At 48.7% G+C, this 27,537-nt stretch overlaps 1 protein-coding gene across 1 annotated transcript in view; it reads right to left on the minus strand.

Annotated features, from left to right (window-relative positions):
- Positions 1–27,336, minus strand: part of Hk2 (hexokinase 2) — a 52,489-nt gene extending 25,153 nt beyond the window's left edge. The window contains exons 1-2 of the mRNA XM_041634692.1: positions 26,819–27,336; positions 10,307–10,469 (exon numbers count right to left, since the gene is read on the minus strand). Coding sequence (XP_041490626.1) covers positions 10,307–10,469; positions 26,819–26,881 — 226 coding nt within the window. The 5' untranslated portion in view covers positions 26,882–27,336. The remainder of the gene's footprint in view (positions 1–10,306; positions 10,470–26,818) is intronic.
- Between the last annotated feature and the right edge of the window lie 201 nt (positions 27,337–27,537).

The following is a 27,537-nucleotide window of genomic DNA, read 5'->3' on the forward strand; positions in this document are numbered from 1 at the left end:
ATGGCTCCATCAGGAATGTGATTCAACTGTATTTTCCGATAGACTAAAGAGGGACACTCGCCATTCTTTCAGAACACACCCCTCTCCTCTCCTCTCCTCTCCTCTCCTCTCCTCTCTTCAGCACATGCTCCTCACACACTCGTGACCAAGGACTGGATCCTCTCTCAGTTCAGAGCATGAAGCAGTGACTCCAGAAACCACATGATGATCCCAAAGGGCAACAGAGGGACCCAATCTCTGTATGGCTCATGACCGTTACCCACAGGGCAGAGACTAAGTGACAAACTTTATACATGGTGACCAGGATTCATGAATTCTGGCTCAGCAGTGGCCTGGGCACTGCATGGGGTCCTCTGGGTATGTTCCTCACAGCTTATAGTGCTGACTTCCCACAGCACTCATGAGGTTTTGATGAAATACGGACTAGGTTATATATGAATGTATGGACACACAGATAGCCATCGGGAAAGTGTCAGGGTCCTTGTTATCCTTCATTATCGTTCCTTGGTCTGAAAGTTCTTCTCCTAACTCTTCTTGGTCACTCTGAATACTACTAGTTATAGCTCAAGCCCTACCTCCACTGGGATCCTTCCAAGACATTCCAGCATCCCAGAATAACGTTCATGGGAGCATGTGACAGGCTGTGAGTGTGAAGGGCAAACACATCAGTGGGACTATGGCAGGGAAGGAGAAAGGTTCTGATGCAAGGAACACACCAAGAGCGGGTTTCCTAGCCCCGCATGGTGATATACTCCTGTAAACCCAATACTTAAGAGGTGGGAACCAGAGTTAGTCTCAGCTACATGAAACATAATTAATAAAACTCAGGGTCAGAAACTGGGGTTCAACATGAAGATCTGAAAAGCAAAGCAGCCAAGTACTGGCTCTTACCTCGACCTCAGTCGGAAATAGCGATCCTGCCTCCAGGAATCTCAGAATGAGATAGAATCTGGTCTGTAAGGCTGACCAGTGGGGCTGTTTTACTCTCAGATCTTCAAGCGGTCTTTATTTATTAAAATACATTTGAAATGCCACTACAGGTACAAACTGAGTTTCAGTGCAATGGGGGAAGAGATTCCTTAAGAAATCATAACCAGGGTTGAAGAGATGGCTTGTGGGTTATGAGAGAGCACTGATCTCCCAGAAAACTTGAGGCTGGCTTCCAGCACCCACATTGGGTTGCTCCCCACCATCTAAAACTCCTGTTCTAAAGGACCAGACACCCTCTACTAGTATCCACACGCACTGCATTTACATGGTGCACAGGCATATAAGCAGGCATACATACATACATACATACACACACACATACACACACATACATACATACACACACACACACATACATACATACATACATACATACGAACAAAAATAAATTTTAAGACAGGCATAATGATGCAGAACCTTAATCTGGAGGCAGAGGCAGGCAGAACTCTTGTGAGTTTGAGGACTGCCTGGTCTAAATAGTGCACTCTGGGACAGGATTACAAAGACTCTATCTCAAAATAAAATAAAATTTAAAATAATGCCTAATAAAATACACTTTTAAAAAACTACTAGCAAAAAAGCCCAATAGGCTCTCCAGAGAATACCCAGTAACTGCAGCTGGTTTCTGAGGTGACTTAGTACTCACAACACTACCTCACACTGGATTCGTTCACTAAGGCTCACACTTATTTAGAAAGGCGTTTGACTGGCAACTACAAGGGTTTTATGAGATCTGGTCCGGTGACTTCTCATACTGTTAAGCAAGCTGTTAGTTATCACTGGATCTTAACTTTCACTTTTTAAAAAATAAAATATGAGCGCTGATGAGTTGGCTTACTGGGTGAAGGTGACTGCCACCAAGCCAGACAGCCCGAGTTTGATTCCTGGAACCCTCATGACGGAAAGAGAGAACGCATTCTTGCAAGCTCTCCTCTGACCTCCATATTCACTCTGTGGCACTTGCACACGCACGTGCCTTCCAGAACACACAGGTGCACACACACACCAAACAAGTGCAATAAAACACTGAATATGCTGGGAGAAGGAAGTTAGTGGCAGATGCCTTTGATCACAGCCTATATTCAGGCCCGGAGCTGCCTAGCCGAAGGATGTTTCGACGATGAGTAACAAGGCTGCTTACTGGAAAGCTATAAACCCTCAAATAGGGAATTCTTCACTTACAATGCCAAGAGTATAAAACCTGGAGGCAACAGCACCCCCAAGTTGGGCTGTGTGTCAGGAAGTGATGCCTCTAAAATTGAGTCATTTGGTTAAGGTCACAAAAGGGTGAAAGAGAGGTAGGGTTTGATGTCAAGGCTTCCAACTCTAAAACCTGTGCCTGTTCTCCAGGCCCACACCCTCCTCTTTCGTGACTCTCAATCCTGGAAGCCATAGAGTAGCAAGAAGGAGAAACAAGGATTCCGCCATCTCTACCAGGAGCCCAGCCGATCCGCTGGAGGCTAGATATTCCACACTGAGTGGAGGGATGAAGGCAAGTGAGACGGTGAAGAGCAGTAGGCCCCTCCCTACAGCAGGACCTGCGGAAGCTGGCTGATGTGGGGTTACCTGTCTATGCACAAAGTAAACCAGTACCCTCTTGTACCATACCAACACACTCTGTACCCACCTCACAGGACAATCTAGGCCTCTCTGAGGAAGATGCTGTTTAGTTTTTTGTTTTGTTTTGTTTTTAAATTATGTATACAGTGTTCTGCTTGCATGTTTGCCTGCAGGCCAGAAGAGGGCATCAGATCTCATTACAGATGGCTGTGAGCCACCATGTGGATGCTGGGAATTGAACGCAGGACCTCTGGAAGAACATCCAGTGCACTTAACCTCTGAGCCATCTCTCCAGCCCAATGTTCTTCATTTAAAAACACCCACACACATAATACATAAAATATAAACCAGAAAATAGTTCCACCCACAGCACAGGTACTGGCGACAGAGGGGAAGGGTGGTGCCCCCTCCATCCAACTGCTCGGTGGGAGAAGGGCGAAGCTGCTCCGTCCAGCCTCTTGTTGGCTGACTCACTTCCCAGCCCATACAACCAGCAGCCCACTTTCGGTTTGACTCTTATCAGATCCATAAGGTCAGTGAGATAAAGGGTTCCAGCTTCTCCTGGGAACTCACCTGTCACTGGGAAGGCCAGGCACTGAGATGGCAGTTGGCTAGCCATCTGAAACAGGTGAAACAATGTCACCTTAGGTACCATGACATCCGTAATTGATTTGGGCCATTCATTACTCCAGGGTTGTTTAAAAACTTCTCCCAGGTGACCTGGTACCCACTGATGTCTGGGTTCTTGCTTTGTTTTGTTTTGTTTTTAAGGTTGGGGGACAGGGGCCAGTTGAATGTCCCAGCAGTGTCTATTTTCAACCATTAGGTACTTGCCACTAATTAAAATAGATCGCCACCTGCTTCTCCCGTCGGGCACATGCCACAGAAGGCCCAGTCAGAGCTCTGTAAGAGTGCCTTGCAATAAAAAGGCGATTGGCCTCATGTTTCGAAGCCGCAGTGTCCTTGGTCAGGGGTGGGGCTGGCGCGTGGCTCCTAAGCCCCAACAGCAGGTGATTAAACGGGCTACTTAGAAATGGTGGGTTCTGGGAGCCCCTTCTAAACAAGGGGTATCCCACTCAGTTCCCATGGTTCTAGGCATGCTTCAAAGTGGCAAGGCCTGCCTGTAGCAAGGGTGAGGGAGAGACCAAATAGTAGCTCACTCGACCCCATCTCCAGTTTTATTTCTTCTCACTGGTTCTGTTTCTTCTGTGGGTTTATGCACCATAAGATTTCATTCAATTAAATTTAGAACTGCAATACATTCTCCAAATAGAGGTGGGGTCAATTAATGAAGTATTGCTTTGGTTTTGATTTACATGTACTTATGTATGTGGATGTAGCCTTTAGAGGACAGCTGTCTGTCGCTCCTTCACCATGCTGGCCCCTGGAACCAAACTCAGATTGTTGAGTTACCTTTACCCACCGAGCCATCTCGCCGGCCTTTGTTTTGAGTTTGATTATAGGAGAGCTCACTCTGTAGCCCAGGCTGGCCTCAAAATCACGCAATCCTCCTGCTTTGGCTCCTCCCCCAGGCCCCAGAGTGCTGTAAGTCATCCCTGTACTTACATGGTACCATGTACCAGCCATGGTACCCAGCTGAAAGTCACTACTTTAGTGGTGGTGGGTGATCACTCAGGCCCCAGCTTCACACTGGACCCCGCCCCTCTTCAATAGTCTGTTTCTAGGGCCCCCCTTCTCTTTGTCACAGATGTGGGGCAATGGACAATCATTAAAAGGCATCAACTTTGTGTTTTCGACTTTTCACTTTATTAAAATGGCTGGCCAGTAACTTGTATATAGAGCGTATGATTAAAACTTATTTTGAAAGTTAAAAAACAAAAACCTGGGGGTTAGAGAGATGACTCAGAGGTTAAGGGCATGTGCTGTTCTTCCAAAGGGCTTGAGTTTGGTTCCCAGCACCCACACACAATTACTTTAACTTCAGCTCTGGGCAACTGGATATCCTCTTGTAGCCTCTCGGGGCACTGAATCACATCACTCTAAAGATATATATTTTAAAATAGAAGGGACAGGAGTCGTGGCGCACGCCTTTAATCCCAGTACTCAAGAGGCAGAGGCAGATCTCTGTGAGTTCAAGACCAGCCTGGTCTACATAGCATATTCCAGGCCAGCCAGGGCTGTTTGGTCTTAAAAATAAACACAAAGTGAAACTTCAAAAAAGAGAGAGTGAGAACGTGTGTCTCATGTTAGAGCAAACTGTGCCTTCTAACCATTGCCCCGCCCCTGTGCCTATAGGCTGCTGGTACACTGTGGGTCACACGGTGGAGGAAAAAAACCCTGACTCCATCACGAGTCTGTGGATCAAGCATTTCCCTGACATCAACAGTGAGCACTGAAGACAGCTCCTCAGAGCTCCACAGTTGTTCCGATTGGAACCCAGCCTCTGACTGCAGCTCAAGCAGGAGAAAGGGTCATGGTACAGAGATGATCAATTCTGCCCGTACAAAGTGGTATAGAGATGATCAATTCTGCTCGTACAAGGTGATATAGAGATGATCAATTCTGCCCATACAAAGTGGTATAGAGATGATCAATTCTGCCCATACAAAGTGGTATAAAGATGATCAATTCTGCCCATACAAGGACACCGTTCAGGCACAGGCAACAAGACTTAGTATGAAGCTGCCAGATGGAGAAAATGGGTGAGCACACGTGAAGTTCATGGCATGGCTAGGTGTCAGCATGGCAGGACACGGGTCTGGTATAACTATATAATAACTATATAATGCCAAAATATGTCATGGCGAAAGCAGTTACAGCAGAGCTCATCCTGGGCTGCCAGGATCTCGCAAATGTCATTGTCAAAGACTCTTGTTCCCAAACAGGTCAATCGTGTTGTCGCAAGGATGGAGTGTGAGAAGCATTGCAGAGGATGGGCACAGTGAGAGTGCATGGCAGCCCAGCCAAGCAGCAGCGGGGGCGGCATTCTAGGGCTAGATAGGGGGCCAGTCTCCGGCACTGGACAGGAAGACAGGTAATGGGATTAAGTGGTGAAGCTGGGAAACCTAGACAACTGGATTGCATAGGCTTCACGAAACGCAGGACCATTCCTGGCCACCAGTTCATCTAGCCATGAACTTCCAAGGTTGCTCACTAGGTCCCCAAGTAGACGTCTACATTCAGTTTCTGAGCCGGCCTTATAACAAATTCTACACTCCCAGAAAGGGACCTGCCCCAGCCTGTCCTACAGTACAACACCAGCGGCCTCTGCGGACTGCTGTACACGGGCTATATATGGCCCTATCTAAAAAAATGACAACAACAACAACAACAAAATCAATATACAACAAATGACCAGGTGTTTGACCCAGTACCCAACATATGTAAATTCCACCCACTATAGAGGCTATCAGCACAATCTTTGCTCAGATTGGTGGCACCACAGAAACCCACTTATTAACTGGCTTGTGTGCCTGCTGTTGACTCAGGCCTCCGCGGCATGGATGTTGGCATGATACATAGCAACCAAGATAAGGGGCTGCGGCAGCTTCCACCCAGCCTATCGCCAAGCTGGTCTCCCCTTATCGCAGCCTATGCTTGCACTATATGGCCCGGTATCACTCTCTAATTGTCTCATCTGCGTAAGCTTTATCTCCCCGAGGACAATTTTCACTCTTCAAAGGCAGGACACGGGAGCGTGGCACACCACGGCCTCACAGATGAGGGGACCATGGAGAGGACTTTGTGGATCCGGCTGAACCGGGGTTCCCAAAAGAAGAATGAAGCATTGTTGTGCTAGGCACGTGGGAGGTACACGGAGAATAAAGCGTGTCATTGGGGGTGTCCTTCAGGGCTGGGCATTGGTGCTGAGCTGGCCTACCACCTGCTTGCTCTGCAAATCAACTTTCCTTTTCTGGAGTACCTATCACTGAGGCTGAGAGAGCCTTATCACGGGACTATCTGTTATCCGGTACACACAGTACAGTTTCTGTCTCAGTGACTTCAGGATAGATGTGACTGTACCTCGTGCAAGGATGCTTTGAAGCATTTGAGTTTTATTTGTATCCAATGACTAGGGGGTTACGTGTCTTCCGGCAACTCATTATGTTGTGAGCTCTGTAGTAGGCAGGCTCATTTGCATAAAGTAAATGCTATGCACTGTTCCTTCAGGCAAAGATACGTTTTCAATATGGTGGCATTATAAACAACATGGCTAGGAACACCGGAGCTTACTCAAGGAACAGAGTTAAGTTGTCTGATACACCACTTGTCACCTGTCTGTCATACCACCTAAACCACCAGCACAATCTTATTTCAAAAGCTTGAGTTGAGCACTCGCTACACACACACACACACACACACACACACACACACACACCTGGTAACTAACTCTGGCCTATTCATGTTTGGTTCCTGCCTCAGCCTGTCGTTAGTGGTGTGAAATTGGGCAAAGTATTTGACCATCAAAACCTCATATTCTAAAAACGAGGATAAAAATCTCTTTTAGGGGCTAGTGAGACAGCTCTGACGGTAAAGGTATTTTACTTGTTGCCAAGCGTGACAACCCAAGTTCCATCCCCAGGACCCATATGGGAGGAGAGAACCTACTTCAGCAAGTTGTCCTCGATACTCACTCAAGTGCCCCCAAACACTAAATAAACATACATGAAAACAAATAAATAAATAAAAACATACCTTATAGAATTTTTGTTTAAGTAAACGAATTGGAGTTAGAGGTGGCTCAGCATGCTGAGCACTTGGTGCTCTTCTAGAGGATCAGTGTTCAGTGCCCACTCAATGGCGCAGTCTGTAATCCCAGTTTCTGTGGACCCAGTGCCCTCTTCTGACCTCCTGACAGAGCACATGACAGACAGGTATGCAAACACAACACTCATACACACAAAAATAAAGACTTTTTTTTTTCATTTTTCGAGACAGGGTTTCTCTGTAGCTTTGGAGCCTGTCCTGGAACTTGCTCTTGTAGATCAGGCTGGCCTCGAACTCAGAGATCCACCTGCCTCTGCCTCCCAGTGCTAGGATTAAAGGCATGCACTAATATCGCACAGCTAAAAAATAAATAAATCTTAACACATGTAGACGCTCAGGATTAGTCCCTAGCTCATAAAATGTACTTCAGTTTCTTAGCAAAATACTTCTGTCCTTCAGAAGTCAATCCATTCATTAGAAGGTCACACTGAACCATAGATAGGGGCCCAGTTTCCCATCAGAATGAGGACTGGTAAACATACCAATCTAGAGGGCACAGCACGGCAGAACTCCCAGCCCCCTCCCCCCCCAACACTTCAAGGGGCTCCTTGCAGGCCTGGAAAAGACCCACATTCATTCAGACAATGACCCTGAACTCATGCTCACTGCTGGGGTCAGGCTGGGTCAAAAGGCTTCAGCAAATATACTTACTTTAGGAATTGTACAAAAATCTTGTTAAACCAGATCTCAGAGATTCTCAAAAGGTTTTCCTCAAGGACACAAGATCAGGTACAAACACAGAGCAGCCTTCACTGACCGGACCCTGCATAGCCTGGGGAACTGCAAGTGGACATGCCACAGACCCTGCATGGCCTGGGGAACTACGAGTGGACTGGCCACGGACCCTGCATAGCCCGAGGAACTACAAGTGGACATGCCACGGACCCTGCATAGCCCGAGGAACTACAAGTGGACTGGCCACGGCTCACTTCTTAGAGTTGTCTCCTCCCTCAGGTTCTGAGTCCACTTCTTGATTCTTCCAATGGCTTGGGCGCTCTCCCCGCACTCCCAGATAAAGAACTCACACTAGCACCCCACCTTTCGTGAACCTCAGAAGTGCTGGTCTAGAACATAGATGATTCCAGGGACAAATAAACAAGGTCTCTCTGCCAATGCTCAGTCCCACCTCTACCTCCAGGGACGCTGCCACCAAAACCAAGGTGCAGGTTCAACCTCCTGGCACTGGCTTTGAATCTTCTCTTCCCTGACCATCATGCCGACCCCCAAGGCCATTGACTATGTCTCCCAGACACCCCAACCTGTGCTGATGAACTAACATGGGCCTGAAGATTCTGTGCACACCCCACCCCTCCAAAACTTCCATAACCTCCACCATAGCAACAGAAGGAAACTACATTTCAGGGGCCCACATGCAAGGCCCTCTGGGATCTAGCCTCACTCAACTGTCATGAGACTATTTCCTGTCATTGGAAGGTTCCTTCCTAGATGGAGCTTGGTAAGACTCAGGAAGCAGGTGGATACAAAGGGTTCAGGAAGTTACCTAAACTTAGGAAGACCAGGAAGCCACAAATGCAAAAGGCCCCTCCCCTAAGGCTATAGGAGCTGCTGGCATGTTGGGCAGGGAGCTGTAGGATTGCAGCTTTTCTAAGTGGTCACCTATGCTGGGATGGGCTTTGCTGGCATGAAGCTGTCTTTGAGTCACCCATGCTCCTGGAAGTGACCCTAATAAACCCATTTGCTCACCAGGCCGGACTTCAGTGAGGTGGTTTCTTTGGTCTGTGTTGGGGCCTAAGTAGATGGATGTTTGTCTACTTCTCCCCAGAAAGTCAAATAACACTATCTTTCCAATATCAGTCTCCATCAGTGTAATAAAAACTTCTCTAGCCGGGCGGTGGTGGCACACGCCTGTAATCCCAGTACTTAGGAGGCAGAGGCAGGCGGATCTCTGGGAGTTCAAGGCCAGCCTGGTCTACAAGAGCTAGTTCCAGGATGGGCACCAAAGCTACAGAGAAACCCTGTCTTGAAAAACCAAAAACCAAAAACAAACAAACAAACAAACAAAAAACCTCTCGCTTAGTGGCATCATAAAAGAGATTATCCATACAGAGGATCAAACAACAGCTTCTTATTGCCGCCTTCAGGGCTAGAGAGACGACAGATGCCTCAGCAGTTCAGAGCACTGGCCACTAGTCAGGACCTGGATTCGATTCCCAGCACCACATGGCAGCTCCCAACCATCTGTAAATCCAGTTCCAGGGGATCTGACGCCCTCTTCTGGCCTCTGCGGGCAGACACACGTGTGGTGTATAGATATACATGCAGGCCTAACACTCATACACATAAAAATATTTTTAAGAATACTAGGCAGAGTGAAGGTGGTACACACCTTTAATCCCAGCACTTGGGAGGTAGAGGTAGGTGGATCTCTGTGAATTTGAGGGCAGACTGGTCTACAGAGTGAATTCAGGATAGCCAGAACTGTTTCACAGAAAAACCAGACACACACACACAAATACACACATACACACACACACACATACAAAACTGGGATATATACGATGGCTCTTCACATTTTTTTCCGGTTTGCTTGAACTTATAGCACTTTCTCGTAGAGCTCATAAAACAATCTAAACACTGTGAATGGAACTAGGTACAGGCTGGACAGAGAGTGGCTTCCATAGCCTACAGCTGTGCCCATCACCCCATGGTTGTCACGGCTAACCACCAGCACGGTGCGCTATCTATGTGGAACTGGGAAACCCAAACTGAGCCAAGAAGACTTGCTCAACACATGAGCAGAAGAAAAACAATGGCTGTCCGCAGGCTGACAAAGTAGAGTTCTGACCCCAGCTGTCCAAGCTGTTGGATGGCCATCCCATTCCCACAAGCGGCCTTCCACTCAGACCCTGGGTGTTTGCGTCGGCCTGCGTTGACTTCTAAGGGTGAAACCAAGCTCTTGACTGAGACTAGTTTTCTGTGTCCCTGAACAAAGCCAACCAAGTGGACTCCCAGTCCAGGCATTCTTGGAGTGATCACCCCCCCCACCCCCCCCACCCCCACACAGTACCTGTCCCATCCGGAGTTGACCTCACAAAGGTGGGCAGCATTTTCACAGCTGCAGTAGGGTGCGTGGTGGCTCCTAGTCCTTTCTCCATCTCCTTCCGGAACCGCCTAGAAATCTCCAGAAGGGTCTCATCTGAGAGACGCATGTGGTACAGATATTGGTCAACCTGGAGCGGGGACAATAGATACCAATGGGTTAAATGAACTATAGTATAGTCATAAATAGTATAGTATTGCATGTCATGAGATATCACTCAGCCTTTCAAAAACAAACAAACTTAGGCTTGTAACTCAAGCATTCAGGAGCTGAGGCGGAGGAAGGAGAATTGCAGTTCCAAGGTAGCCTGAACAACACACTAAAGCCGTGTGTGTATGTGTGTGTGTGTGTGTGTGTGTGTGTGTATGCGTGTTCTCTGGAGCTGGCGGTTGAACTCCAGCTAAAAACATGTGATGAAGCACTTCCTGGCATATACAAAACGCCAGCTGAATACCAGCACTGCAAGAAACAAGGCAACGCAACAAAACCTAGTAGGCCTGGTGGGTCTCCAAATTCTAACACTGGCCTCACCTCACATGACCAGTCCTGCCAATCCGATCACCCCTCACCCCAGGGCTAGCAGCCATCACCTCCTCCCTGGTTTTTACACAATCCCCAGTTCTATTTTTAACCTTTCCATCAGTTTTCCAGCCCCCACGTAGACGCTTCTGTTCCTGTGTTTAGTTTCTGCTAGGGGTTTCCCACTGTGGTGGTTTAGATAAGAATGGCCCCCATAGGGTCAAATATTGGAATGTTTAGTCACAGGGAGTGGAGCTGCTTCAAAAGATCAGAAGGATTATAAAGTGTAGCCTTGTTGGAGTAGGTGAGGTCTTATTGGAGGAAGTCTGTCACTGGGGGTGGATGAGCTGAGGTTTCAAAAGTCCATATCAGGACCAGTGTCTCTCCTCTCCCCGGCTCGCCCTCTTCCCCCTACCCCTCTTATCAGGGTGGAGCTCTCAGTGACTACTCCAGTGCAATGCCTGTCTGATTTGACCACAATGATAATGGACTAAACCTCTGAAATTGTAAGCAAGCCCCCAGCTAAAGGCTTCCTTTCGTAAGAATTTCCTTGGTCATGGTGTCTCTTCTGAACAATAGAACCATGACTAAGAAAGCCATCAAACATCCTAAGCCCCACATAAGCTAGCGGCTGTCCACTTCCCCATCATAGGGCGTGTCTCTGCTCTTCGTCCACATTCCATCTGTGCAGTAAATCCAAGCTGTCCTCCGCTGCATTGAGGATCCTGAAACTACATGCATATCCCATCCTCTCCGCCAGCCCTAACCCGTCTCCTCCAGAGCCTGCACTGGCCCTCCAGAACACAACACTCAGACCTCCCAGCTATTCCAAGGACTTGAGCTTTTTCTTGCCCCACACCTAACCCATACTTTGGAAATAATGCTCCTGGTCTTCCAATTTAGTTACACCTTGATTAACCCACCCAACAGGCATTTCACCCTATCTTCCTGAACACCATAGCTAGAAGGCACCATGCTGAAGGGCACTAGTGATTTACTCTTGTGATGGGGGCAGCCTAGGGGCTAACTTCCAATGACTAGATAACCCAAGAATCCTGACACAGGGCGGTGCATCCTTCTCCAGAAGGCACCGCCTCAAATGTGAAACATGGCAGAATTAGAGGCCCCTACTTTACTGTTTCCAAGAGAGGAGAGAACACCCTCTCTCCACCGTTTGCCAGGGAGGTAGACAAAATCCCACATGGCAGATCTGAGTCCTTGTGATGGGCCTCTCGGTCGCTTCCGAAGTGTGAAGTTGTGTCTACAAAAGAGCAAATCCACAGCAATCTCTCTTGGCTTATCTTCAAACTTCCTGAGATTTTATTTTATTGTGTGTGTGTGTGTGTGTGTGCATATGTGTGTGTGTGTGTGTGTGTGCGTGTGTGTGTGTGTGAGAGAGAGAGAGAGAGAGAGAGAGAGAGAGAGAGAGAGAGAGAGAGAAGGACACCATGCAATTTGGGGACAGAGCTCAGGTCCTCCTGCTCCTAAGCTAAGTACTTTACCAACTGAGCCAGGCTCAGCCCCACCTTCGGGGCTTTAATTGCTAATTGTTCTCATTCTTAACTCCAAGAATGAGTTAAAAGGCTGCCCTTTCTTAGAGGCCTCTTACCCTTTGTTCAGGAGATCTTATCACCTTCCAGTAGCAGACAAAAATGATAATGGCACAGTGGCCACTAGCCGAGGGTAAACATTTCCAGGCTGCCTACTAACCTAAGGCCCCTCCTGACCTGATCACTGTTGTCTTTGAAAGAACTTCTCCAGACCTGTGTTATAGATCCTAACACCATAGCTTCCTAAATATGCCACGGGTGCCCATTCCTCCCTCCGTGGGTGCACTGTACTGGATGAACGGCAGCCAAGGGCCAACTCCAGAAGTGAAAGCAGTTTCCAGAACCCTTTCATTTGTCCCCAGGAGGACACAAGCCGAGTCAGGGAAGATCTCTTTCGGGGGAGGGACAAGTTTTTACTTTCACACAGTAGAGGGACACCAACCAAAACACAAGTACTCCTAGGAAAGGGAGCTCTAGGGCAGCTAACGTAAAAGTGGAGTGAATGTGTGTGTTTGATCACTGCATTTGCCCAACTTCAGGCTGAACGCTTTCAAACATGTAGCTACTTCCCCCAGTTCCCCAGAGGGTAGAGCCCCTTCACCCCAGTCTTTAATCACAGCTAAATGGGTCTCGGCTAACTCCTGCAGGGTCTCCAAATGGCCTCTCGGGATAAGGGTTTCCAGTCTGGGCTGCAATCGGGCATCACAGGAGGCGCTTGCAGAGCCTCTTCTGTGTTGAGGGAGTTGTATTTCAGTTGTGTGTTTATTTTTTCCTTTTTTTTAAGATTTATTTATTTATTATGTACACAGTGTACAGCCTCCATACCTGCAAGCCAGAAGAAGGCACCAGATCTCATTACAGATGGTTGTGAGCCATCATGTGGTTGCTGGGAATTGAACTCAGGACCTCTGGAAGAACAGTCAGTGCTCCTAACCTCTGAGCCATCTCTCCAGCCCTGTTTATTTTTTCTTATTGATCTTGTGTTTGTTTTGATTTTGATTTTCTGGGGAAGGGTAGAGAGAGAACAAGCTGGGTAGGTAGGGAGTTGGAGAGGATCTGGGAGGATCTGAGGAATGGGAAAAGACATAATCAAAATGAATAAACATCAATGGTATTTTGATTGATATGAAAAAATTAATAGAAAATAATACTAAGCCCTAAGTGCAGGTGGTCAGGCCTGCGACCCCTGATCTTGGGAGGTGTAGGGAGGACAAACAAGAGTTCAAGGTCACCCTTGGCTACACTGAACATTTGAGGATGGCCTAGACTCTATCTAAACAGGCTGACCAAATGGGCAACGCTGGGGTTGAGGAGCCTGTGCCTCAACCCTCCCTGGAACAGGGTTCCACGGCGTTAACAATTTGATCAGACCTGGCCAGGTTCCTGGAGTCTTGTTGCCTTAAGTCAGTCATTTTCTTCTACTCTGCCAAGTCTTTCAGGCAAGTGAAGCAAGCCCGTGAGCCTAGTACTCAAACAGGAAGATTGCAGCAAACTGAAAGCTAGCCCCAGCTACAGAGTAAGTTCTAGGCCAGCCTGGGCTATAGAGTGAGAATTTGCTTTAAAAAAAAAAAAAAAGAGCAGGTAATGGAGCTAGGGAAAACTCAGATAGCAAAGTTGCCTTAAAAACATAAGGATCTGAATTCCACCCCAAGAACTCATATTTTAAAAAGGGGAAGGCCTTCCCTGTAGGTCTCTATCTGAATGAGAAGCGGAAAACAGACTGGGGAGTCATAGGCAGACCTAAGCAGAAAGCTGACTGGGGTCAGAGAAGAGAAGGCTGCCAGGCTACCCAAGGCAAGGGCGCGTTAGAGAGCTCTGCTAGCTGATAGCCCGGAGATGCTGAAGAGATTAGAACTTCCTCATTGGCCAATTGGGGTCAGTTTCATTTCTCCCAGAGCACCAGTCTGACGGTGACTCTTCCTCCAGAGTTGGAGGTGGAGAGAGGACAAGCTATAAAGAAAAGCAAACACAGCCAGGCGGTGGTAGTCCATGCCTTTAATCCCAGCAATGGATTATCAAAGGTAGGCGAGTCTCTAGTTCGAGACCAGCCTGATCTACAGAGCAAGTTCCAGACCAGAGCTGCCTCAAATAAAAGAAAAAGAGAGAAAGATAGAAAGAAAAGCAAACCCTATCCAGAAGGGAAGGGGTATCATCCAGTCCTTCAAAACCTCCTCATCCCTCCAGCCCTGCCCAGTGAGAGAGGAAGCACATAGCAGGCACGGTGGCTCAAATCTATAATCCCAGCACTAAGGAAGCTAAGCCAGGAAAATCACAAATTTGAGGTCAGCCTTGGCTACATAGCAAGACCTTGTCTCGTCAAAACAAAACAGAAATCTCGAGAAGAAGCAAAGATCACTTGAGCATTTTAAAGTAACCACGTTGTTGGCTGGTTCTCCCTTGGCCAGTCAATGCCCTGCAGGATTTTATGGCAGGACATTTGGGTGCCAGAGTCACCATAATTCCTGCTATCGGCCAATGAGATGAAAATCCTGATTCCAGAAGAGCCTTGTCCTTTCGCCTTGACTGTGAGGAAGAACAAAGATCTGAGTTCAGCTCCTATTAATGCCTTGGTCAAGAAATCCTGTGACCGAAGCTGACCTAAATCACCAAGTTGTTTCAGGAAGCAGATGGAGCATAAATAATACATGAACGACCAAATGATCAGTCATTTCTGTAAGACACACCCTCCTGGCAGAAACAGGGTAAAAAAGTGGCAGAAACAGGGTAAAAAAGTGACCGCACCGCCTTCACCACAGCAGAGCAAAGCCGTGAAGGGAGCAGGACACACAGCTGATCCCGTCTCCAGTCTTTGGGTATCCTTATTAATAGTCAGAAGGTTTTCTCCAGTGGTCCTGAAGGAACATTAGCCAATCTTACTATTGGGTTCGAGTCCAAGGCCTGCCTGATTGACAAGAAACTGAGTTCAGGGTCAGTCTGGGCAATGCAGCAAAAGCCTGTTCCAAAACCAACGGCTGAGCTTCGGCTTTCTCAACACTTGGTTCTTGTCTCAGGCTTCGGCTCAGCCTGCCCTCCTACGGGACAGTTAGGAATGCGGGGCAACTATCACACAGCGTGAGGACACGCCCCTGCCTCCATCCACAAAGACACAAATGTGCCTCTCCAGACGACCTGTGAGAGAAGCAGGCACAGTAGGAACAACCCACCCAGGGAGTCCATTCACATGAATCCAAGTCGTGAGGGTTCCAGGTTCAGGGATGTATGCCTGCAATCCCTGAACTAAGAGGTGAAGGCAGGAGGATCCGGAGAGTTCAAAGCCATCCTTGGCTTAGGCGAGCCTGGGATACAGTGAGAAGCCCTTCGGGGGAAGAGAGGGAGAACTGGCGCCAGAAAGTGGGGGTGACTGGTGATACAGGATGGGTGGCGCTGTTAGCCCACGCTTATTTAGTCTCTCATGTGTATCACACTTCAATTCAGAAAGCTGGGAAGCCTGGACCTGATGGCACAGGCCTGTAATCGCAGTAATTCACGAGGTCCTGGGTTTGACCCCCAGTAGTACAAAAATAATTTAAAATACACCAGGCTGGTGAGATGGCTTAGCGGGTAAAGGGGGTACACCAGGCTGGTGAGATGGCTTAGCAGGTAAAGAAGCTGCCAAGCCCAATGACCAGGGTATGAGCCCAGGAACCCATCAGGTGCAAGTTGTCCTCTGACTTCCGCAAGTACACACACAAATGCATACACACACACAAAAGAGACAAACATAACTAAAATTTAAAAGATGTACCTGATTTATACACTAGCTGTATACACCACTGATACTCCTTTATATGGCTCACATCTGTAATCCCAGCACTTGGGGGGCTTAAGACAGGGAGAGTTCACGTATTGGGCCAGCCTGGGCTACATAGAAAGTAGGAGCAACAAGAGGCAGATATCAAGAACTTGTCCCTAGCCTACATACTACGTGTGTGCAGTCAAAGCACCCAGATCAGAGAGATCAAGAGGGCAGGTGAGAGAGGACACTCTGCTTTAAACCTGGCCACACGCTGCCTTCCACGGACCGTGTGCTGACACAGGCTTGCAGCACAATTTCAAAAGAATTTCATATATGTATATATATATATATATATATATATATATATATATATATATATTTTTGCATTATTCCTTTGCCAATGTTTTACCACTAGCCTTTGACAAGGAAACCAAGGCTTGGAGAAGCTTTCCCAGACCACAAGCCTAATCCCTGGCAAGGGCCCACGACGTCAGGTGGTCAGTTCACTGGGCACCCCTACCTGGGGCACAGGTGTGTCCATCCTGGGAAAGCTAGCAGATGCTCTCCGTGTCCTTGTTAATTATAATGCTCTCAGATTCCTCCCGGCAAGGCTGAGCGGAGGACAGCAAAGTTTGTGCTCTGAAGTTGTCAAGGGAAGCCCGGGTAACTCCTAAAGGAGGAAGGGGTGACCCAAGGAAGAAGACACAAGGATGAGCTACAACTCGTGCTATCTGACCCCAACGGATGGAAAATAACAGATCCGCCGAATGCTTTCTTCAAATGGGAGAGGAGGCTCTTTCCTGGGGCGGCCCTGCCATCTTGGGGAGCCTCCAGCTCTGACGCACAGCGTGTTCACAAGCCCAAGGCAGTGTGGTGATGTGGAAGAGGAGGAAGCATGCAGGCCACTCCCCCAAGATCCTCCTGCACCGTGGTGAATCACAGGCCTTCCTGTTCGGCCAGTTCTCACTCTCAACCACATGGAATGAGACAGACCAGGGGGGGCAGCACATGCCAGCGGCCAAGAGGTGGGCAGTGGGGATACCCAGCCTGGGCCCTCCAGTTCCCAGTTTAGTTATTGTATCCTAGAGGGAGGCAGTGGTGCAGCAAACAACAGGTCCCAGGTGTGTGGGACCCTGGCTTGATCCATTTACCCATGAACCTATCGAGTGTGCCAGGGCTGGGCACCAAAGACACCAGGGTAAAGGAGACAACAGACTCTGCCAGCAAGAGGCAAAGATGCCAGGAAATACTTACAAAGCAAAGCTGAGGACAGACAACTGTAGGATTGCTATTATAAAACACAGATGAGAACCACTTTCTGTTTCTGCTTTGCTTGTGTTTTTGAGAATTTAGCCCAGGCAACCCCAGGTGCTGGAATTCAAGGCAGATGGTGCCACACTTACTTAGCGCTTCTCTTTTTGAAAAAAAATTTTCTTTCTTTCTTTTTTTTTTTTTTGCTAGGCAGTGGTGGGGTGGTGGCGAAAACTTTTAATCCTGGCACTCGGGAAGAGGCAGACTGGTCTACAAAATGAGTTCCAGGATAGTCAGGATTATTACACAGAGAAACCGTGTCTCAAAAAAAATTTTTTTAATCAGTCTATATTCAAACATTTTTTAAAATGATGGGTTAGGGAGAAATCTCAAGATGCCTCAACCCTAGAAGAACTACAGAAATTAAGGAATGCTTCAATGGGAGAAACCATCTTCCCTGGAGAAGAGCACACTGAATGGTTATCCAGTACCAAGAGGTCAGCCTCGAAAACATACACATGTGTACATGCTTATATACACACATCCACATTCATACACACTATATATACACATGTGTACATGTTTATATACACACATCCACGTTCATACACACTAGATATACACATGTGTACATGTTTATATACACACATCCACGTTCATACACACTAGATAAACACATGTGTACATGTTTATATACACACATCCACGTTCATACACACTAGATATACACATGTGTACATGTTTATATACACACACATTCATACACACTATATAAACACATGTGTACATGCTTATATACACACATCCATACTATACATACACATGCGTACATGTTTATATACACACATCCACGTTCATACACACTAGATATACACATGTGTACATGTTTATATACACACACATTCATACACACTAGATATACAGATGTGTACATGTTTATATACACACATCCACACTATACATACACATGCGTACATGTTTATATACACACATGCACATTCATACACACTATATATTCACATGCATATATACAAGTATATACAACAAGGAAAAAGTCATGAATTTGAAAAAAAGCTAGGGGAAGCCAGGCAGTGGTGGCACACGCTTTAATCGCAGCACTCGGGAGGCAGAGGCAGGAGGATCTCTGTGAGTTCGAGGCCAGCCTGGTCTACAAGAGCTAGTTCCTTGGACTTCCCACAGGGCAGGGAACCCTGATTGCTCTTTGGGCTGACGAGGGAGGGGGACTTGATCAGGGGAGGGGGAGGGAAATGGGAGGTGGTGGCGAGACAGAAATCTTTAATAAATAAATAAATAAATAGAAAAAAAAAGAGCAGTTCCAGGACAGGAACCAAAAAAAAGCTATGGAGAAACCCTGTCTCGAAAATCCAAAAAAAAAAAAAAAAAAGAGCTAGGGTTGGAGGGAGAAAAATCGAAGGAGAAAATGACGTAAGATTATAATCTCCATACAGAAACACCATGTTCTTCGTTCATATTTAACCCCCATCCCATCTCCTGCCCACCCCACTTCTGCTGGTCCCCTTTGTGTTTCTAAATAGTTCCCCTCATACTTTCTTATACTTTGTTTTATTTTAGTTTTGTTTTTCAAGATAGGGTTTCTCTGTGTAGCCCTGGCTGTCCTGTAACTCTCTGTAGACCAGGCTGGCCTCGAACTCAGAGATCCAACTGCTTCTACCTACCGAGTACTGAAATTAAAGGTGTGCACCACGGCAGTCCAGTTTCATTTTTCTTTTAATCGAGATTCTGCATATGAGAGAATATGAAATTTATTTTCCTGAGTCTGGTATATTCCAATCAAATGATCTCCAGCTCCATCCATTTCCCTGCATGAACATAATTTCACTACTCTTCATTGCAGAATAAGATTTCATGTGTATACACCACATTTTCTTTAGCCAATCCATCTATTGATGGACATCTATTGATAGTCAATAAATTGACTATCATGAGTGGCTACTGCAATGACCATGGATGTGCAGACAGACATCTTGGTTCCAGGCTGACTAGACATGTCCCTCCCATTCTCACTGCTCCCAGAACACAAGCACCAACCAAGTCTTTGGCATATTTGTGATGCCAGCAATTCTCAGTATTCAAGTTGAGTTAGTACTGGGTTATGGTTACCAACATGGGGCTATGACAACAACAGAAATACGAAGAGCTAGTTACTCCAGACTGACAGGTGCTCATGCCTGACCCTGCTCTTCAGGCCACTACTCTCACTGTGGGATGCTGACACCATTTCCTCCATGGTCATCTGCCTGTCCTGCCTGCTATGCTTGGCTCCCTAGGGCCCTTCGCCTTCTCTAGACAGCCCCAGGCCAGGGACCACACAACCTGCCTTGCAGCTTCCTGACCCACAGAGGCATCTTCTCTCATTCTTTCTATAGCCACTGTCTACCTGCTGAATCAGATCTCTCAGGGTCTGTCTCTCTGCTCCGTGTACAGCCCAAAACTCCTCCCCCAACCCAAGACCACACCTATATGCTCACAGGCCAGGGCCACCTTGGCTGCCACCTGTGGAAAGGGCAAGGCTATCCACAGTAAGGTGGCCCAGTTGGGCAGTGCGTTATACAGTCCCACAGTGACAGACAGCCCACAAAGTCAATCAGACTTTGCTCGAGAGGAACCCACACCCAAAGATGACACTGAAGGAAACAGGACCAGGACAGTGAGCCAGAAACTTAGTTCCAGATTTGGGACTTGTGGGAGATATCGGACCAGTCCCCTTGTACACCGCAGCTGGTTTCTTTACCGTAAAAGGGCTTGGATGACATCATCCCTAAGGTCCCTTTCCAACTGACACCTGACTCATAACCCAATAAAACAGCCAACCTTCTCCAGTTGTCCCAGGCTGCTTTGTGTTGGGGGTGGTGAAGTGCACTGGCTCCAGAGCGAGGCCGCCTGCCCGGGTTTGAATTCTGTCTCACCCTTGGGCAAATGGCTGACCTGTTGTCCTTATCTGAAAGGCGTAACAGAGCCTTCTCTGCAATACTGCAGAGGGTGGTCTGAGGTACCAGCTCCTAAGCACAAGGAATGTTTATCTTTAAGATCTTTATAGGAGATCCAGCACAGGTGGCTGATACAAACAATAGCCCAGGTATCGGGGCAGGAGAGTGCTACAAGTTTAATGGAGCCTGAATAACACACTGAGTTCCGGGCCAGCCCTATTACGGTGTGAGACCCTGTCTCAACCCTCTCTCCAATAAAGACCTTTACAGCTCAGAGGAACAGATGAGTCTAGAAGTCTTCATGAAAAGCACTAACAGGAAAAACATAGTAAGTAGGAACAAAGAGCCCCTCAACTGGGAAAGGAAATTAGGGGCAAATGCCCTTGCTGAACCCCAGATGTTGGATCTGTCCTCATTCCTTCCTTTATCAGGCATTAGAGAGGTCAAAGGGAAAGTCGGGTGCAAGGGCTTTTCACAATGTGGGGTGCGCCCACACCTCCAGGGACAGGGACACTAGCACCCAGGCAGGGACGATGAGAGAAGGTTGCTGGATGGACTGGTCCCCTTACTTCGAGGACTTCTGGGACAGGCTCTGAGATAAGGCTTCACGAAGCCGCCCTAGAGAAGGAATCTCAACATCTACAGACAGAAGCACTAAGCACTCACAACCACCATGAAATGAGTCTCTACTCCCCCAGCCAAGACTCCCAGGTCCTAACTAAAGAATACAAAACCTATTCAAGATATACAAGGGGCAGAGTGGGGTGGGTCACACCCGTCACTCCAAGGTCTGAAAACTCATCATGAGTTTGGGACTAACCTGGACTACATAGTGAGTTTCAGTCCAGCCTGGACTACAATATGAGATCCTGATATTCTCCCCCGCCACACACACAAAGAAGGCAGAGGACAGGATATAGTCAGGGACAGAGAACCTGTCTAGGCCCTGAGTTTAACACTTGGCACCTCAGAAAGTAATAAAGGAATGTCAGGGTGAAGACAGTGGGTTCCCGACAGAGACTATTACAGTGTGCTTCAAGAAGGCCCCATCTAATGTACCAAAAGAATGAGGGTATAACTGTCACCTTCAGGCCCTAGGGGAAGAAGCTCCACGAACCCAAGGCAGCCACACCTCCTCTGGTCGGGTGCTATGACTTCAGCACAGGTCAGCTCCAGGACTTTCCCCAGGGGAGCCAGCATCTGGAGCAGATGACAGGAAGTCTGTGCCAGTCCCCAGAGGTGCAGGCTTACTAATCGCCCTGGGCACCCTCTGCCCTTTCGCTCCTGAAAAAGAGTTACTGGAAGGTGGGTGGATGAAGGGTTCCCCAAAGAGCACATGCTTCAACGTGGGGTGCACCAACAGACACCTAAAGTCTGAGTAGAGGTGCCATTTCCCCCAGGGAACCAGAAAGAATGCAACTTAGAAAGTTTCCTAACTGGCCCAAACTACCCATGCTTGTTGGGTGGATAACCGGGACTCAATCCCACAAGCCGACTCCATCCTGTAACCAAGAACCTGCTGCTTTCGGGAGTCACCAGCCTTTCGCCCCAGCTCAGACCTGTGGAAAGCTAACAAGAAACTCCCACAGGGCAAGAAAGAGATTCTCCTGGAGGAGGAGACCGTGATTCTTCCCCTGGGGCTTCCTGGAACCAGGGCACAGCCCACAGCTTTCTGGTTGGCCCAGCCCTGTGTGCCTGCCCTTCAGTGATGGGTGGGGGCTTGTTTAAGGCCGTGGACTCACAACTTCCTCAGATTCCCACGTGACACACTAGTGAAGGTGGGGGCTAGCAGGGCACGAAGGCTCAATACCAGCAATCCCAGCATTTGAGAAGTCAAGATAGGAACATCAGTAAGATCTAGATCAGCTCAGATTGCAGTGAGACTGTCAAGGAAGGAAGGAAGCTGGGTCTGGGGGTGTACACCTTTAACCCTAGCACCCAGGAGGCAGAGAGAACTGGATCTTCTTGTGAGTTCCTGACCAGCCTGGCCTACATAGCAGTTTTAGGCAAGCCAGGAATACATACAGTGAGACCCTGTCAGAGAGAGAGGAGAGAGAGAGGAGTTGAGCATGTAATTCAGTCTGTAGAGCTCTTTCTTATCCTGCATGAAGCCCTGAGGTTGATTCTAACACACATAAAACAAAGATAGTGGCAGGAGTGTAGCAGCAGAATCAAATTTCAAGGTCATCCTCTACAGCCTAAAGAGTTGGAAGTCAGCCTGAGCGAATTTGTCTCAAAAAGCAAAAAGGAAATAAAATTCAATGATAGAAGGGGATAGCCCCTCATAAAGAAAATTTTCTACCTCCAAATATCTGAGGACCCCAGCTGGAAAGCCGCTAAGACAATACCACCGCCAACCCAAGCAAGCCCTGCTGGGACCGGCACAGCCAATAAAATATGGGGTGACTTGCCATGTCCCATTCCCAATGCTTTGAAATGGCAGTGGCTGACTACACGGTGTCCAAAACCAAACCAAACTGGCTGACTTTAGAACTCCAGGATAAAGGGATGGACCCTCTTATCAAGAGAGGTCTTCAGAAGCCCTGGGGTGGGGGTAGGGTCTTGGCTTTGGTGTCTTGTTTCGGGTAGCAGAGCTTACTCTAACTATGACTTTTTAAAACTCTGGTCTGTGTTGTTCTGTTTTTCCCCAGAAAACAGCTGAATGAGTTGTCGACTCCTCAAAAAGAAAAGCTCAGTTCTGAAAATCATGTTATCTGTTCATTCCTGCCCTTGGGAGGTAGGAACAGGAAGCCCAGGAGTCTGAGGCAATCCTCCCTTACAGGGCTAGCCTGGGCTACATAAGACCCTTGCTTCCATGGGGGATGGAGGTAATCTTCCTACTGTCTCCTGTCTAGAGCTGAGGTCCACCCTTCCTCAGACAAGGAGGGTGTATGAGCCTATTTATTATAGGAGTGGAGTTAAATGTCACCTTTCTGGGTAGTGAGACAGTTTGACCATGGCTAAATTAACTCTGCTTCTCACCCCCTAAGAAACTAACCTTCTGTTTCTCCATAGACAGGACACAAGGCCTTGACACAGGAAACACAATCACTCCCCGTCTCCGCTCCCACCCAGCAGCCTCAGGTGAAGGAATAGCTGAGAGCCGCACTTCCTCAAAGGTTCACACACCCTGGTTCCCCTCACAGACTCCTCCACCAGTGCCCTTCCCCCAATTCCCACACTAGCTCTAAGCACTCTATCCATGACCAGAAACCGTGATGATCAACTGGAGCAGCCCAGATTCTCCCTGCCTGAGGAAGGATTCCAACTGAAACCCATCAGCCTTACTGGAGAGTGTAGCTAAACCAACGCCACCAAGTACAGTGATGTAGGCACGGAGCATGAGGAAGACAGCAGGAAAGAGGAGGCATGCATGCAGACAGGAGAGGTACAGAGAGAAAAGCCAGACTTCATTCGTGATCAGGGCCCCGAGAGCGCAAGGGCAGAAAGACCTAGTGAGAGCGGGTGGCTTACAACTTTGGGAAGTGAAACTGGGATGAGGGGTGGTCGGTAGGGCTGGAGAAGGCTCCTCCTGAAATACGCCAGTCTAGCTCCAAGACTAGAATCTGAAAAACTTACTGTGTCTGGAAGAAACCCGCAGACCAACTGACAGGGTTGTAGCTGTCAGAAGGTAAAAAGGAATCCAGAGCCTAGGAAGACCCAGTAGGCACCAATGTCGTTGCTCAAACCAACCCAGGAGTTGGCTATACCAGTGCCCCCACCCCACCCCGCTGGTTCAAAGTGTTCTCAGCACCACAAGTGAACGCTCCAGTCTACTGTTCCCCATAGCAGGCAAGTGTGTGGTCAAGAACAAGATGTTCCTACCAAAAAGAGCAGAAACCACCCTGGTGTTCTAAAGTGATCTTGAACAACTTTATCTTGACCTCAGCTCCGCGCCAATAAAATAAGAAACACTCAAACTAATCAAGCTTATCTCCAAAAGTTATTTGACTCTCCGTGAGCTAGCAGCCGGTGTCAGAAGCCTAGAACAGCTCTGTTCCCAGCAGATGTTCCGTGTGCAATTCCACTTTCAGTTAGCGACGGTGAGCAGAGACTCTGCACTCGTTCACTAGGACATTAGAGGGGCTGTAGCCAGTGAGTCACCTCTCTCAGACCCTGAGACTAGAATGAGATCATCTCTGAGGGGTCCCAGAGAAGTGCAAATCAAAAGCCAGGCATGGTGGCCAAGGCCCTTAATCCAGAGGCAGAGGTAGGCAATCTCTGTAAGATGCTAGCCTGGTCTATAGGTAAGTGCCAGGCCTCCAGGGATGGTAAAAACCTGTCTCAAAAAAATAAAAATAAAAAAAGGAAGGAAGTTCAAGATCCAGAGTGGCGGTGCAAGCCTTTAATCGCAGCTTTTGGAAGGCAGAGGCAGGCAGATCTCTGTGTTTTCAAAGCCAGTCTGGTCTACACAGGACAGCCAGGACTCTATAGAGAGATCCTGTGCCACCCTCCCCTCCCCCCCCCAAAAAAAACTAAAAATCTAAATCAAGCACTTCTCAAAGACTCCAAAATTAAACCGGAGTTTCTTTTCATCTTTCCTAATTCCTCCTCAGCGCATATACTCTGCGCCTTTTCTCAAACTGCAGGGGATTGAACAGCTTTGCACCCCTAAACCAGATCAGAGTCTAAACTGGGAGGCTAAATCCCATGGCACACCTGGTTTAAGTTACAGGCCTGTTTTGATTCTGCCCCTATTGGTAACTTAGAGGAAATACATCCAAGTGTCCTGGGGTTAGGAACATAAAAAGCCAGGGCCCAGGCAAGTCATCATAAAGCCAGCCGGGCAGAGTCACCTGCAGCTGGTAGGAAGCAATAAGCCTCCCAAGGGGCTCAGGGTCCTGTTGTGAATAAACCACACTTCCAGACACCCGAGTCAATCCTCTTTCCACTCCCGGGAACAGATGACTCCGTGGCACGCCTCTTAGGGTCTCTGTTATACGTTCACAGTCCCACAACCCGAGAGAAAGTTCATAAAAAGAATTCAGGTGTCCAGGAGGGAAATTCACTCTCCCTACGATTAAGGGGCCTCCCTCCACTTTATGTTTTAGGAACTGCCAAGAGATTGTCGTATCTTGAACAAAAAAGACCAGAGGAATCAGCAGAATCAAAGACCCCACTCATCCCAAGAGATTAGAGAGAACGAACCAACAGAGAAAAATCTCAACCAAATCAGGTGTGAGGTTCATCTGCCAGGGCCCTGGACACATCAAGAGCAATCTGTCGTCCCGTCCAACGCACTCAGGACCACGGGCGGGGGGCGGGGGTGCGTCCTAGGACGTACTGAAGGCACTTCCCTAAAATCTGTTCCCACGAGACACTGAAATTTCAAGTGTGTAACTGAGCAACGGCTCACAGCTTTAACACAACCCACTGGACAGCACCCCACCCCACCCCCCAAAACTAGACCATTCCCTGCCTCAAATCTTGGACTAGGGCCCAGGACAGGAACCAATCTCCGTAATCCTGGGCATTTTAGAAACTCAATTCTCCCGGGAGTTAGAGCACTCCGAGCTTGGCTCTGGTCCACCCCCACCTCCCTACCCCGAGGCAGAGAGTGAGGCTCCAGGCAGGGCCCGAGGCTCTTTCTTATGTAAATGACCCGCCGCACTACCAAGAGCTCGGATTCGCCGGGGCTGCGGAGAGTGAGGTGGGCACAGGAGGATCTGAGCGCTGAAAGGTTCGCTTTCAGAGGCCAAAAATTACAAAAGAACTCAGGAAATCCTGGGGTGGGAAGGTGAGTCCACTTCGTGTAACTTTTAGTAGCAAACCAGAAAGTACTATCCAAAATCCGCCAACTCAGAGGCCGGACGCGGGGACTAAAGGCGGGGCGGTCCCCAGGAAGATCTGCTGTGAGGGGGCGCCCCTTTCGAGCTTCAGTTCCGGGCAGTTCAGTTCCGGGGAGGGGGCGCGCCGGGCCACTCTTTCTGCGCCCTTTCCCGCTCCTTCCTGGGTGGCTTCTTTTATTTTTTTTTTTCCAATCCACCTCCAAGGGGCGCCACGAGGAACCGATAGCCTCTCCAACGCGTCCTTAAGAGCCAGAGGGCCGGGCCCCGGCTGCTACACACTGCCACCGCGCCTCCTCCCCTACATTGGATTCTTCCCCACGTGCTCTTGCCGGAACTCGGGCTGCAGAAGGGGGCTCCTCCCACGTGGGCGCAGCAGACTCTGACTACGTGCAGGGCGACCCGCCCCTCAAGAAACCAGGGATCTAAGTGTGGGGAGAGCGCGCGCGGGTCGCGGGGAGGTGGACATCTCGGTGGTGCGCGCCCTGGCCCAGATGGTGCCTAGCAGCCGTGGTTTCTCGTGCCTAGGACTTTCCCAGCTACCCAGACTGGTTCCACGTCCCCAGCCCCGAAGGAGGAGGAAGCAGATCCCCTACGCGCTCCAGATTCCCGGAGAGCACGCAACTTGGTCCAAAGCGAGCCAGCCTCCCCCGCTCGTGGTGACTTACCTTCTGCACTTGGTTTTGATTGAGCTCGGTGAATAAGCAGGCTATCATATGCGAGGCGATCATCTTGCTGAGACCAGACGGGGCCCGAGTAGAGAAACCGAGACTCGAGCGCTAGCGGGGGAGCGCAACGCTTTGTACGCTGGCACTGGTGTTCGGTTGGGATTTAGGACTCCAGGAGTCACACAAAGAAGGTTCACCACGGTGGCTCACCAGCTGGGAGCCTCGAGTCTCCAGAAACAAGTTTCTTTTTTTCGTTTAGTCACAACTACGTAAAGTGCCTAAAGTCTCGCTCTTGGAGAAGGAATTGCTGCCCAGAGTCCAATCACTAACTTCAGTCACAGGGTCACTAAGGCTTAACTTGGGAGGAATGACAGTGCTGCTCCACTCCGACGATCGAGCTTCTCAGGGTCACTGGCGTGATGCTCCCGCCCTTGGATCCCCTTAGCTGAGTAACGCGGAGTAGCCTGTGGTGTCCTGGGACTCGAGCACTGGAGTTTGTTGCAACAATGTGGCTTATTGAGGGGCTGCCGGCTCTTTGGGCCGCCCCGACAGTGACGTGCACGCGTTCATTGGCTGTGGGAAGAGGGTGTGTGAGCTCTTCGGCTGCCCGCCCGCGATTCATAGCCAATCAGTGCCCAGAGCCCGCGGGTGCGGCCGCTCAGACACCGGAGCAGGCGTCCAGAGAGGCGCGCCGGAGGCTAGGGGCGGAGCCCTGCGCC

The sequence above is a fragment of the Microtus oregoni genome, unplaced genomic scaffold (genome assembly GCF_018167655.1).
Source record: "Microtus oregoni isolate MIOR12 unplaced genomic scaffold, Mior012 000002F_ref0000024, whole genome shotgun sequence".
NCBI classification, from domain to species: domain Eukaryota; kingdom Metazoa; phylum Chordata; class Mammalia; order Rodentia; family Cricetidae; genus Microtus; species Microtus oregoni.